The 14,748-nt window shown below is 49.3% G+C and overlaps 1 protein-coding gene across 1 annotated transcript in view; it reads left to right on the top strand.

Moving 5' to 3' along the window:
• The window catches only part of Sspn (sarcospan), a 31,976-nt gene extending 17,462 nt beyond the window's left edge, over nucleotides 1–14,514 (top strand). The window contains exons 2-3 of the mRNA XM_055605677.1: nucleotides 5,145–5,231; nucleotides 10,246–14,514. Of these exons, the coding sequence (XP_055461652.1) occupies nucleotides 5,145–5,231; nucleotides 10,246–10,605 (447 nt within the window). The 3' untranslated portion in view covers nucleotides 10,606–14,514. The remainder of the gene's footprint in view (nucleotides 1–5,144; nucleotides 5,232–10,245) is intronic.
• Nucleotides 14,515–14,748: the final 234 nt, after the last annotated feature.

Genomic DNA, 14,748 nt, shown 5'->3' with positions numbered 1-14,748 from the left:
AGATAGATAGATAGATAGATAGATAGATAGATAGATAGATAGATAGAATCTGCTGTCTTAAGCGTCTAATGGGGTCCTTGTACCATGTCTCTTATAGATAAAGTGTGTAGTGGGCTTTCTCTTTGGCTTTCTCCTGTGCCCCTTTGCACTGAGTTTCTGTGCTGATTGCAGAAATTTTAAAAGGTTGGGAAAGTTTAGTTTCAAACGTAGTAAGGAAGCAACCTCACTGGGTAAGCAGATGCTTCCACCAGACAGAAGATGTGGTGGGAGCGAAGTGTGGGAAGGAAGCCTGGATGCTTCACAAAAGCGGCAGGGGCACAGCTCTTGCTCAGCAGCCTCGCTTGGGTGCTGTGAAATCTGCTGTGGTAGGATTTACTCCATGGAAATGAACGAATGTGGCAAGCAGCCCTGAGCCATTGTTGAGCGTTTGGTGTCACACCCCTGAAGATGTGGTCCAGTTTTGGATTACTTTTGCTTTGGTTTGGTGTGGGTGATTCCCATCCGTGTATCAGGAGGACGTGTCTCACACACACTGGTAATTAAGAGATGCTCCCTGAGGTTGTGGTTAGGTGGTGATGAAGACAGGGTGTTCTGTACCCAGTTCTAAGGATTCTTGCATTATGAAGCTCTAACTTGTCTCATGGCACCAACACTTTCATTGTGTATACATTATGAATATTAAAAATTCATCTCGCAGTAACGGACACCTAACATTTCACATTCTGGAGTCTCAGAAGATGGGGCAAAGAATTACATATATATATATATATAGCACTCCACACTGGGCACACCATGGGGCCATCAATAATATTGATGTGAATACTACTATTATTATAAAATAATACTATTTTCACTCCTCTAAGAAATCGCTCTATACTACAATGCTTCACTGTTCTGAAAGACTCAGCGAGGGCCCTCGGGACCGTGTTGACCTTTAGACCTGTGTTTATCAGGGTGTGGCCCCAGGACCAGCAGCTGCCGCCTTGGAACTTGTTAGGGATTGATGCTGGGTCTCAGCCCTAGGCCTATCGAGTCAGAAATCATGAGGATGGGAGCAAACTCTAAGGTGACTCCGAACCAGGCTTCTTGGCCTTGTCTAATGAGGTAGCGGCAATGAGGATAGAGTAGGAAAAGGCCTCCAGCCATGCTCCCATATGCCCTGCAGTGCTGAAACCTTGATCCAATGAGCAGCCTTTAATAGCTCTCACGTTGTTTCTTACCGTTTGCTCTCCTGGCTCGTTATGAGCTCACAGCCCTCCTGAGGAGACCACAGCACACTGATAGACTACAATACATTTGGCATTTGCTGAAAAGGACTCCAAATGTCTGCCTTAAATTCTATAGTGTAGGTGGCCGTCTATAGCGACCCTCTGTGGGAAAGTCCAGTGAGAACGCAGCCCTGTGCCTCCGTGGGTGGTCCGCTGACTGCGTATCCACGGGAAGAGGTTCCGTTCCTCTTGTTACGATATTGATTGGATGGACGCACTTAGCATGCGATACTTACAGAAGGAGCACGTTTCAGGTTTCCCGTGATCGATAGGCCGGGAAGGGAAGAGGAACAATGAGAGGTGTTGGGCAGGAGAAGGTTGTATCCCCCAATAACCCCATTAGCTCTGTCAACAATGGAAAGAAAACAAATAAACTGGAGATAGTGAGACCATAACTACACATGAGGGAGAGGAATGACAGTAATTCTCATTGTTTGCAGAATAGTTTGGGTGGCACCTTTTTGCCTTGGCAAAATTAAAAACAAACAAACAAACAAACAAACATTTATACTCACACCTCACTGCATTGTTCTGCCTCCCACTCCTAATTCCTTAACAGGTCCCTCTGCAGCCCAGTAGATCAAATATGCAAGGCCATTGCGTGGCACAATCCGGGACCCCTGGGTCTGAAAACAGACGGGACATTCTGAGAGTTCCAGCCCTGCTTAGCTCGCCAGCACACGGGAGTGAGGCAGACCTGCCCATGTGCAGACAGAGCTTTCTACAGATTGTGGGGTAGAGAAGCAAACAGCAGACATGTCCAAAGACAGGTTAAAGTGGTTTGTCTTTCCTTTCCATTCAAAAGAATGCTTCCAGGTGTTCTCATCCATACAGTTGGAGGACGGACCCCCCCCCCCCCCTCAGGCTTTCAGTGAGCCTGGCCTGATGCTTCTCAGCACTGAGGTTCAGACCTCGTGTCTCCCTGGGCTTTGTGCAGTGTGACACCGCTGGGCCACCTGGACCTTTGTCTGCTCCATCAAATAACTTCTTAATCGCCTCCTCCCACTAGTGTCCACTTCACGCTCTGTGGGCCTCCTCCCGCCTCATGTGACGGGAGATCTGCGTCAGCATGCTCTCTGCTCCTTGCCTGGAAATTGGAGCATGCCGTCTTCTGGGCATGTCCACACCCTGCCAGCTCGGAAAGCGAGCCCTTCAGTCTGGCATGAGAACTCTAGTTTCTTTCCCTGTGGCCATAAAACTTTCAGCTTGAAGAATTCAATAAATACAATTTTTCGAGAGCATCCTTGTACACACTATCGATAAGAAGTGATGACAGGGGGAAAAAGCATTGTTAGTTCATGCAAAGCTTGTGGGGCAGAAGAAGCTCCCCACCAGCCTCTGCGAGCTAACTCACTCACATGTACGGAGCTGACTCAAGCCTGTAACGATGTCCCAAAGTGGAAAGAAGTGTATTTGAGGTTGTTTCTGTCCAAAGTGGGTAACTTGGACACTTCTCTAATTTCACAAGACTCTGTAGCTGGGCCAGCATTTCCTACGATTTCAGTTACTTCTTATAGGTCACGACAGTCGTATGCTCAGCCCTCTTCCTCCAGGAAGCCCGCCAGGCCTGCGTCGGGTCAGTCTCATCCTCTGGGCACCCCCACAGCGGAGGTGCTGTTCACACCTCGGCTGCGTGGCATTTTCATCTGGACGGCCGGGTCAGTCTGGGAGGGAGACTGTGCTTTTCACTTCTCTGTCCCAGCACGAGCTGTGCAGGCCACAGAGCTCAGAAGATGGGCAAGCCGCGTGTTGTTAAGTGTGGCCGGGCATTACCATGCTACGCAGTGCATTGGCAGAGGTCAGGTGTAGTGAGGGTGGCGAGGGATAGCAGCCAGTGAAAGGGGTCTTCTGGGGGCGGGGGACTGTGATCAATTTCCAGATGCTGGTCAGGCAGTCCTCATCTCATCCCCAGAAGGAGGGCAGTCTTGGCAACTGAGATTTCAGCCAGCAGCCTCCAGGGACAGAGACAGTTTCAGGGGAGAAATCTTGATCCCGCTGACAGAAGCTGAGGAGAAAGCCCAGGCGTGCGTTTCGGGGTGTGACAGGAGTAAGGAGAGAACATCTGTCTGGCTTGCTGCTGCTGAAGGGGAGAGGGCTTTGTTCCTCTGCTTCAGCTCTGGAGATCTTCTGCGTGAGGCTATGTAGTGAAGCCCACGTCAAACTCATGCTCCTCTGGAATGTTTAAAAATGTAGTTAAAGACGTGGAAACGGGAGGGGCCGGTTGGGAAGAGAAGGGGATCATTGGAGTGGGCAGGGCAGTGAAGGCCGTGAATGGAAGATGTTTTACGTACAGGGATGAAGGCGCTACGATGAGACCCGCCATCGTAGGTCATCAACACGCGCTGATGGAATACGTTTTACAAGTTCTTTCAAAAAGCGCTTGCGCCCTGACTTAGAAGCAGGGGCCGCGCAGCCTTCGAGTCATCCACCGGGCTCCAGGACATTGTCCTGTGCTGCAGAGCCACCTCGCTCAGGCTCAGTTTGTTTCCCACTCGAATCTCTTCATGATTCCAGGGATGTGGTTCTTTAGAAATGTTGTCTGAGCTGGGCTTGGTGGCACACGCCTTTGATTCCAGTGAGTTGGAGGCCAGCCTGGCCTATAGAGTGAATTCCAGGACAGCCAGAGCTACCCAGAGAAACCCTGTCTGGAAAAGAAAACCGAAAACCAAAATGGCCAAACAAACAAAAAGCCATGTTATCTGGAACTTACAGTGATCCTCCTGCCTCAGCCTCCAGAGTGCTGAAATTGCAATTGTGGGCCGGTACACCCAGCCTCCAAATGTATTAATCTTGTTCCGGTTGGTGAAGTAGCATCTCGGTACCTCACCACGTCACCAGGCATCTGTGCTTACTTTCCTGAAATGTACCCGAGGCCATGTCACTGCTCTGCTGGGGAGCCAAGCCACCGTCTTGGCAGCCCCGTACATCTCTGCCCTGCCTTTTCTCCTCTGAGTCTTGTCACAGCTTTCCTGTGGGTCTTCGACTGCTGTGCTAGCCTGCCCTGTATGTCTCATCGCTGGGCTGTGGCCGCAGCACCCACTGTCAGCAGGCTGCCTTCTGTGTGCCCCAGGCCTGCTTTGAGTCTTCCCGGCTTCCCTTCTGTCTCTTTTAACAGGGTCATAGCAACACCTGCTTTACAGGGTTGTGTGGCAATGGCATGAAGAAAGACACAGGAAGCCTCAGAGGAGCTCCAGCATGCCGCTAGTGGCTGTGATGTTAATAGGCCTTTTAAAGCCGACCTTTTAGGCAAAACCTTTATTTTTCTATTAGACTTAATTTCTGTAACCTTTTAGAAGTCTCTGAATGGCATGTGGCAGATAATGTCCTACCTTTGAGTAGTATGTGAGTTGGTTTTGGCCTCTCCTGGACATACACTAATCAAACAGATTAAATTTTATTTTTCATGCTCTGCACTATCTTCTATACTACCTAGAGCACAGAGGACCTTGATAAATACTGGCTAAAGTAATGGCTTTTCTGCTTTAAAGCCATGTTCCGTTGGGCTGGAGAGGCGGCGCCCTGGTTAAAAGCGCACACTGCTCTCGGAGAGGACCTACCTGGGTTCAGCTCCCATGTTGGAGGTTTACAGCTTCCTGCATTCCAGCTCCCGGGAACTGACGACATCTTCTGGCCTCTGAGGACGCTACAATCATGTACACACACCCACACACGGACACACAGACACATTCTCAGTTAAAACTAGTAAAGTTGCATCTTTAGAATTGTGTTTCACAAGCTCAGACAAACACAAATCATGTGAATAAAATGAACTGAAGGGCCTGGGAAATTGGGCAGTTCTGGTGGAGTGCACTGAAGCGGTGTTGCGGGTCCTGGCACGCCCCAACCGTGTTTTCTCTCCTGTGCTCCCGGCTGCAGGTCTGCGTGGTGGCCTACCTTGGACTCTTCATGCTTTGTGTCTCATATCAAGTGGATGAGAAGACATGTGTCCAGTTCTCTATGAAGGTAAGTAAGTTTCCCCCTTTTCAGCCATTTCACAGAAGTGTGATTACAACAAGAGTGTGTTTTAAGGTGTTAAATGTCTGATGACCCTGGAAGCCTCACTGTCAGGCAGCCCAGGAGAGCAGTGGTCCAGGCACAGACGTAATGCTGGGCCTTTCCATTGTTGGGCCTCTGAACTCCTAAAAGGAATATCAAACAGTCACCAGTTCAGCAAAACACTTGGCCAGGGAAGGTGCATCTCTGGGCGCCCGCTTCCATATCTAGGGGTATTTGGAACATTGCAATAATAAAACAATAATAAAACATTGCAATCCCCCTGTGGCTGGGAGCACCGAGACAGAAAGGGGGGTATGCTGGGGGTGTCTCTGGGAAGCCGCTAGGCTGTGCCTGGGGCTTGGCGGGTATGTGCCTTTCGTTGCTGTGGACTTTCTGTCTGTCAGGGCAGCGCAATTGGCTGCAGTGTGTTCAGCACCTCAGTGCACAAATGTCATCTCCAAGGAGAGGTTCAGATACTCCCTCAGAGGTGGGAGAGCTTAGACACTCCTTCAGAGGTCATGGCTGGTGGGTCTCACTCAGCCCCTTAACCCAGAATGGAGAATGCTCTGTATGTGTCTCTTGTTGTCTATAGTTTACTCTTCTCAGCATGTTCTTTGCTTGCTGCAACCAAGAAATGTAAAGCCCAAGAGGAAGTCAATAATATTTTTAAAACTCAAAGATAAAAAATAGTTGTTTAAAATGTCAGGGATAGAACTCAGTTGGTACAGTGATTGCCTAGCATGGATGCAACCCTAGATTCGACACCCAATACCAAATAAATGGCATGTGGTGGCACATGGCTGTAATCTCATAACTCAGGAAGTAGAAAGCAAGGGGATCAGAAGTTCAAAAGTTCAAGGTCAGCCTCAGCCACATACTGAGTTAGAGGCCAGCTGTGTCATGGGATCTTGCCTCAAGGAGGAGGAGGAAGAAGAAGGAGGAGAAAAAAGAAGGAAGAGGACAAGGAGGAAGAAAAGGAAGAGCGGAAGAAGAAGGATGGAAGAACGGGAAAAGGAGAAGGTTATATACTCAAAGATGGTGGTATGAAAAGCAGTGTGCCACGCTTTTTAAAGGATGGCTGTGAACCACTGTGTGGGCGCTGGGAACCGAACCTGCGTTCTCTGTAAGAGCAACCAGTGCTCTTAACTACTGCTGCATCTCTGCAGCCCTGAAAGTCACCTTTTTGACCTAAGGGCTTGTTTTGTTTTGTTTTGTTTTTTTAAAGAAGGCTAGAGTGAGCAGACACCAGTTCAGGCTCCTTTTTGGTGAGGTTGACCAGCTAACAAGGCGTGGTGATGAGAGGGAAGGAAAATAAAAGGAAAAGCCAAGAACCCAGGACGAAGTTGCTTGCTAAGGAAGTAAGATCACCCTAACCTGGATTTTCTCCAGTCATGGAAATCACCTGCCTCCTGCCTTGCTTCATGATTCCCCCAAACAGCAGAAGTGAAGCCTCCCTTTCAGTGAGAGCCCCTACCAGGCTTTTCAACATCTGTACCTTAGATTTATAAATGAAGGGGTGGGGGAGGAGAAAGAAAGAAGAAAAGCGACTGCGGGAGTCAGCCAGGTGGCAGATCCCCACGGGGAGACCTCATTAGCTCTTTCTCTCCTTCGCCGTGACAGACACTGACAGACAAGAGCCTCTTTATCTTCTCCTCAAGGTGACCTTCAGCCAGGCTGCTGCCAGCAAGCTCAGACGGCCTCTGTGGTATCTTCCGTCCAGAGAGAGCTTCATCCAGGCTCCAGCAGCCACAGCTGGTGTCTCCTGTGCTTCCCACCACATTTTAGAGGGAATGAAATGGGGTTTTAGGAGGGGCTTACCACTGCCTGGCTGTGTTTAAGTCCTCTACCCCAGGTGCCCTAGATTAAGCTTTTTATGAGAATTTAGTTTCTGTTAGACAGGGCAAGCCATCATCATGCTATGGTGATGGAGTCTTCTGTACAAACTCTCTCTCTCTCTCTCTCTCTCTCTCTCTCTCTCACACACACACACACACACACACACACACACACACACACACATACACACATTCCCCTGGTCTTAGACCTCAGAGGCTGCCAGCACGTGCCCGATTTCCCCTGGGCTCTTCCTCCGGCCCTGGCACTGGGTGTGGACTGCCTGGGTGGGCACTGCCTGCCCTTCTGGGGGACCCCTTTTCTCAGGGCTCTCCAGCATTTGCTGAACCTTGAAGGTCATGTACTGGCAGGCGCCTTGCAGGCCTTCTATGGAGCTGCTTTGTGGCAGGCGCTTTCCCAGCAGCAGCCAGGCTTCACCGTTCAGGCCAAGGGGACATCATTAAATCAGAACAGAACCCCCTCCTCCCAGAGCCACCAACTGGGAAAGCCACAGCGGGTTCCAATTACAGCAGGGTAGCCCGAGCCTGGGGATTACATAAGCACAGAGCCGGCCTCCAGGGATGCTGTGTAGGACAGCCGCAGAGGCTGCTGTCAGTATCACAAGGTCACTCTGCGCACCTGCTTCATTGATAGTTTGTTCCTGTCACATGGGTGAAACGAGCCGCTTGGTTTTAAATTGTGGGTTTTACGGCAGAAGCCCATTGCTGTCAGAGGACTTGGGCACTGGGAAGGAAGGTGCCACCAGCAGGCCTGAGTGCCTGGCTGTGGCCCAAGAGAAAGCAGCTTGCCCGACTCGGCGATGTGTGCTCCAGTCTCTTTGCTGAGGGATGTGGCTCCTTCTGTCCTTGAGCTGCTGGTTCTGTGTATTTAAGGAGCTAGATTACAATTAAGCAACCTGGGCTTGTGTTGGTGTTTACAGACCATGCCTATGCCCTTCCTCCCACAGGACGGAAGACAAGCCTGACAGAGTGGGTACCAGGAGAGCCCTGGAAATGCTGTAACTCACCAAGAGCCAGCCGGGTGGCTGTGCTGTTCCAAGAGCCCAGCTCTTGATCCTTGTAATGACGATTCCAAGACAGGGTTAGAGCTAGCTTTCCAAATTTACACGTAAAGAAATGGCGGTTAGTATGACGTCCAATGGGCATGCCTACCCAGGAAGCACTTGGGGGTCAGGCCTTAATTTAGGCGGCCCGGCCTGCTGCCTCACTTCTTCACTCCTATGTGCTTGGTAAATGGCCTCCGGCAAATACTTATTTGAGACAAAATCTGTCATTTAGAAAAGTTTAAGTTGTCTTTCATTGTTTATTTTCTACTTGTGTGTGCTATGATGCTTGTGGAGGTCAGGGGTCGTCTTGCAGGAGTTGGTTCCCCCTTCCACCTCGTGGGTTCCAGGGATTGAACTCGAGTCATCAGACTTGGTGGCGGGAGCCTTACCCTCTGAGCCATCTTGCCAGCCCAATCTTCTTTAAGATAGACAGACCTCTTATTGTCAGTAAATGGGCTTTCCCCGAGGTTAGTGTTGTAAATAGCTACAGTTCAAGGTCATGTGCCTCTGGGTGTGACTGGGCCCCGTATGCATGTGACAGGGGAGCAGTCACACGCTCTGTCTGCTTGGTGGCCAAAACCAAAAACTGAAAACGGTGCGGCAAAAAGAATCAGCGTGGGGCAGGTGACTGCCCGGAGGGAAGTGGCCATTTTAACTGGGTCCTGCCAGTCACAGGTGTGACTGCCAGCAGTCACGTGAGACCAGCGCAAACTGGCTTTCCAAACCCAGGAATTTCAATTCAATCACCAAGCCCAAATATGTCAGAATACTCCATAATGTTTCCAGTATTCTAGCCCAAATTAGCCTCATAGAATAAATCCATATTTTTAAGGTCCAAACAGTCCACTTCTACATAAATATAGTCACTGAATGTCCTGGGACAGGACCAAAGCCATCCTTTTACTATCATAGATTAAACACATCCTTTCTAAATTTTATATTGCTGCCGCTTTGCATTTACCTCATGTTTTTCCCTCCAGGGAACACTGAACATGTCAAATACATCCTGTTACTTTTATAAGACACAAGTTGTTTTAGCCAGGCCTGGTGGCTCCTGCCTGAAATCCCAGCACTTGAGGGCAGGGGGCAGGAGAATCAGGAGTTCAAGACTGGCCTCAGCCATCCCAGAGCTGCTCCCTGTAAGGGGTGGCTTTTGTCTGTTCAGCAGTATAAATCTTGCCCCTGCCCCCTATAGACACTAGTCCCAGAGTCTGTGTCCAGGGTATGAACCTCTCACGAGAGCATCTATTGTGTGGTACAGTACATTTTATTGTGGCCTTGTCAGTGAGAACCCACGGCTTTTGGCCCCAGCATTCCGGATGTAAGTGGACTAAATAGCAGATGTTTATGGAGAGTCCGAAATTCCTTCCCAGCAGGGTTAGGTCTTTAACCAGGCGTGAACAGGCCCAGAGCTAACAGGTAGGCCATGGCTGCCTTCTATGACATCATCTCTTTTTCCTCCCAGAGGCCTCTTGCTTGGGGGTCTTGGCAGCCATGGTGGCGGCGGCGGCGGCGGCAGCGGCATAGCCGCCACACCAAGCACGTCTGCTTTTCATTAACCTTTATCGTCAGTTGGTCAATTTGTAATAATTTTGGCCAACATGGCGTTTTCATTACAGAAACCTGGCCTTTACTTCCAGATCTTGTTTCGACCCTGTGACTGGCACTTCTCAATTTAAAAACTAAGTGTGGCGTGCCATCTGGGAGCGAGGGCTGGTTTGGGACTCATTTATGATGCTTGCTAAATCTAGACATAAACATTCTGCAGGCAGGCCAACAGGTCTGTGCAATTCATGGGGAAGGCCAACATCTACATGACGAGGGGCGTAAGGGCTGTTCTCAAGAGTTCGCTCTAAAGCCGGCCATGGTGGCATATACCTGTGATCCCAGCACTGAGCACCAGAGGGAGGGAGGCTGGGAGTTCAAGCCCATCCTCGGGTACAGAGCAAGTTCAGGGTCAGCCTGGGGTACAGGAGACCCTGTTGCAAGAATGTCCCTGGCCTCAGTAAAACAGCGTTCGCTGGTTTGTTCTGCGGTGGTTGCATCCTCCATGTAACGGAGAGCTCTTCCTCTCTCTTGCAGGTCTTCTACTTCCTGCTGAGCACGCTGGGCCTGGTGGCCTGCACACTGGCCGTGGCCTTTGCAGCCCACCACTATTCCCTGCTTGCACAGTTTACCTGTGAGACCTACCTTGATTCTTGCCACTGCAAACTGCCTTCCTCGGAGCCTCTCAGCAGGACCTTTGCCTACAGGGACGTGACCGACTGTGCCAGCGTCACCAGCACTTTCAAACTGTTCCTGATCATCCAGATGGTTCTGAACCTGGGCTGCGGCCTGGTGTGCTTGCTGGCTTGCTTTGTGATGTGGAAGCACAGATACCAGGTCTTTTACGTTGGGCTGCGTGCCCTGATGGCCTCTGAGGGCCAACAACCAAAGGCCTGACAGCCTGGCTCAGAGCGAGAGGGGGGAGAGCACAGCACCAGCCCAGGTAGAAAAACAGTTTTCTAAAGGTAGACTTCAACAGCAAATGCTTACTCACTCTCTAAATGAATATTTTTGGATACTTTTCAGAAAACAAAAGAACTTTTGTGAATTGCTATTGTACTTTTTAAAGCTTCCTTGTGAGGACAGGGGTGGAGAGACAGCCCACAGGTTGGAGCTCTTGCAGAGGACGCAAGCTCAGGTTCGTCCCAGAGCCAAGTTGAGCGGCTCACAGCTGCCTCCAGCTCCAGGGGCACTGGATGCCCCCCAGCACACACACTTAATTTTAAAACAACTTATTCTTTTAAAAAGTTCTTATAAGAAACAAGATTCAAGTTGATTTGGTGAACGAGGAAAGGAAAAAGAACAACAAACAAGGAATTAAGGCCCTAGGTCTGCTGGTGCTATACCAGGGGCTCACGCCTAACGCTTACCTCCGTGCCACCCTCAGCCTTCCTGCCTGGGAGCCCAGTGTAGTGGCGCCAACTGGTGTCTCAGGCGCTTCCCAGACTCCAGATTCTTCCAACCCCTTCTGCCACCTGCTGTTATCCACATGGTGTCTTGGAGAAAGATGCAGAGATAGCTGAGTCTCTGTGTTGAATGCTTTTTTTTTTTTTCCACAGTAGAGATGTCTTTAAGGTATGAAATAGCTTTAAAAAAAAAAAGCATAACTAGGAGAAGAGGAAGGCTGAGTAATTCTAGACACCTGGCTGGGGTGCAGCCTTCTGGATCCAGGAGTGGGCCGCAGCCTCCGAGACTGTCTGCAGCATCCTGACGTCTGATTCGCCGTGATTGAAGGTGGTGCCGTTGCATTCTTAACGATGCAGAAGGTTTAAAAATAATTATATTATGCCTCCACTCTATCATCTAAAACAAATCATTAAGACTAATTTCCAACTAATTGTTCCTTCTAATGATGCTCAGACGTCTGTTTAATGAGCTCTGGCTGAACTCAGGCAGCTGTACCGTACTGTACCGAGGTGTTAGGAGAAATTACAGCCACGAGGGAAGATGTCTGAAGATCCGCTTTCCCGGAAACCAACCACTGCGGAAAAGAACTTGTAAAACATTATCACTCGGGTTTGAAACACTCTTAGAGCAAAAGCAAGAGCGCTTGCCGCAAGAAACGCGTATCCTAACAGCACATTTGTGATAGGTTGAGAAGTATCTCGCTTACCAACCAAGTGCCTCTGATGGGCCTGGGTCCTGCACGGAGGACTCCCTTTGAAGTCCTGTTAATGATGATTTTTACAGTCAACCTAGAGGCAGCATGTCACAGAGTCCTTGTTTGTGTGATATGTCCATGGGCAGGGTATGTGGTTTCAGTTTCGGCTTAAGATGCAGGTTCTTGGTTACAGGCTTGGCTTGTAATTTGCTACTCAGCTCAGACCCGCATCTGTATGCACAGGAAGGCGTGTAACAGCCATCATGAGTGGCTCTCAGTCCGTGTTTTAAAAAGGAGGAGTTCCAGGTCCCAGTTCACTGGGCTTGCTCTCCACCCTGCCTGTCCGTACACTTTCCTGGTCACAAAATTTACCCCATGGGAACATGCATCCTGTGAGAGGGTAGGTGAAGAGTTCTAAGATGGCGAGAGTGGAGTCAGTTCTGTGTGAGCTACACACCCTGTCAGCCACAGGACTGTAACTATCTTTTACCCCTGGTTAGCAGATGTTTAAGCTTTTTATGTTCTGACGTGCTTTAAAGCTGCTAGCTCAGGTCAGAGAGGCCCAGCAGAGTATATGGGCAAAATTCCACCAGAGGAGCCTCACGGCAGCACACACCTTTAATCCAAGCACTTGGGAGGCAGAGGCATGCAGATTTCTGCTCTACAAAGCATGTTTCAGGACAGCCAAAGCAGACAGAGAAACCCTGTCTTGCAAACCCAAAAACCCAAACCAAACCAAACCAAAATAAAAACCCACTGGGGAACTGATCTCAGACAAAATGGCATGAACACAGCCTCCCGATACTGACCTGGAAAACCTTGTGTGTGTGTGAATAATGTCCAGCTCTGGGCTGTGGAGATACCTCCGTGAGCAAAGTCCTGGCCATCCTGGTAAGAACTTGGTCCCATGTAAAAAGGCCAGGCACAGTGGCGTGTGCTTGCAGTCCTCACATTGATGAGGCAGAGACAGGCGGTCCCTGGGGCTCCTTGACCAGCAGCTTTAATTTAATGCTCGAATTCTGGGTCCATGATGAGAGAGTTTGTCTCAAGAAACTAAAACTATCCCAAAGTAGACAGATGACCTCTGGCCTTCGCATGTATACACACACACACACACACACACACACACACACACACACACACACAGTTAAGAATAACCAACTTACATTGACTTGTGGTAGTTTCCTGTAAAATGGGAAAGTGTTAAAGTGTTAGAGAAGCCAGGATGTCACAGGCCGTCCTTTCAAGTGACGCTGTTTTCATGTCAGTACTGTACATCCGGAAGTTCTGAAGCGCACTCAGAATACCTCTGTCCAGCAAACTCAATAGCTTTGGGTTCTTTTGTTTGTTTGTTTTATGAGAAAATTAAGATTCCGCACACAGTTGGTGCACTATGCTTTACGAACGAATCAAGGGGCATTTTAAAGGGTAGAATGATTTTAGCCTTCAGGTTTCCTGTTTTCTAGCACCCCCCAGAGCTGGCATTGCTATGTCTGCATAGAATGGGGACTTTACTATTATGATCAAATTAGTCTCAACTCCCCAAAGAGGGGGCTGAGTTGTAAGTGAATAGAAAGAACAAAACCAAATGCAAGGATCCCTCTGCTAAAAGCGGACTGTACCCTGGCATGTGTAAGAATTGTGTTGCCTGAATAACACATGGCTTTGGGCTAGATTTGAAGTATTTTTGACGTTCTGTTTTGCAAATATTGAAGCTTCAGTAAGGGCAACAGAGAAGGAGCAGGCGCAGATTCTCACTCAGCAAAATGTTACACTTCAGATCTGTCAGGAGCCAGGATGGTGGCTGTGCCTTCCAAACTGTAAAACAGGAAGGTTTGCACAACCCTGTCTCCCAGCCTTGTTCAGGATGATTAAACGAATCAAGACTTCAAAAACGAGCAGTGGCCAGGACACGGAAGAGGAATGGGACAGTCTGGGTGTACACAGTATGACTGAGCTCATGCAGTGGGCCTGCGCCTCCACGTGACCGTCCAAATTGGTGTAGGCAGCACCTTGGCGCCATGCCTAAACCATCGCTACTCCAGAGGCTAGAAACGGTGGTCAAGTGCCCGGCCTCATGTTCCCCTCCTTGTGTTGAGAGCGTAGATACTCTCTTCTGAGCACCTTCCAGGGTATCCCCACAGTGAAATTCCACTCTGTACATGTTTTCTTTTAAGTCAGTGTCCAACACGTAACGGTCTCCTGATGCTTTCACTTCCTTATGTGTGCAGGGTGTCTGGGGCACATTTATGAAACTGCAGGGGAGACTGGATAAAAGCTCCCTGAGGGTGTTAGGCGGGGCAGCTGTGGAGCAGCTACCGAAATGAACCTGAGAGCACCCTGTCATTTGCAAAGGTGAACGTGCCCTGCTGCTTCCCGGTGACAGTCTCTGCCTGCTCACGTTTGTGGAAACATGCCACTGGGTTTTACTCTGGCTAAGAAACCCACAGTGTGCTTTAGCTGTCCCACATATGTTCAGCCTATTTGAAGGCCAGCTGCTTAGCGGCTAAGCCACGGAAAGGAATTCATGCCTTGTGAGTCTCTTATCTGAATGTGTACTGTCCCCGTGGGGGTGATGGGTCTGCGCTTTGGTGCTGCACTCTCCTCTCCCGGCCTTGGTCAATGCAGAGGAGGAAGTGCTTCTATACATTTGAGGTGGCTGTTTTTAAAGGGGTCCTTCCTTTCTTAATAAACTTCTCATAATCCACAGAGACATGCTGTTGACTATGTTTCAATTCGACCACGTGGTACCCGTGAACTGGTATATGTAACGTCTCTCGAGTTAGTGTTTGTGTCAGAAGCCAGAGATCATTATGTTAAGTGAAATAAGCCAGGTTCAGCAAGACAACTGATACTGTTTTCTCAGGTATGTAGAGACTAGAGCTTTCGTGTGTGTGTGTGTGTGTGTGTGTGTGTGTGTGTGTGTGTAGCTCATTAAA

The sequence above is a fragment of the Psammomys obesus genome, unplaced genomic scaffold (assembly GCF_907164565.1).
Source record: "Psammomys obesus unplaced genomic scaffold, mPsaObe1.curated_primary_1811, whole genome shotgun sequence".
Classification (NCBI taxonomy): Eukaryota; Metazoa; Chordata; class Mammalia; order Rodentia; family Muridae; genus Psammomys; species Psammomys obesus.
The sequence above is the reverse complement of the archived record's forward strand: the minus strand, read 5'-3'. Positions and strand labels throughout refer to the sequence as shown.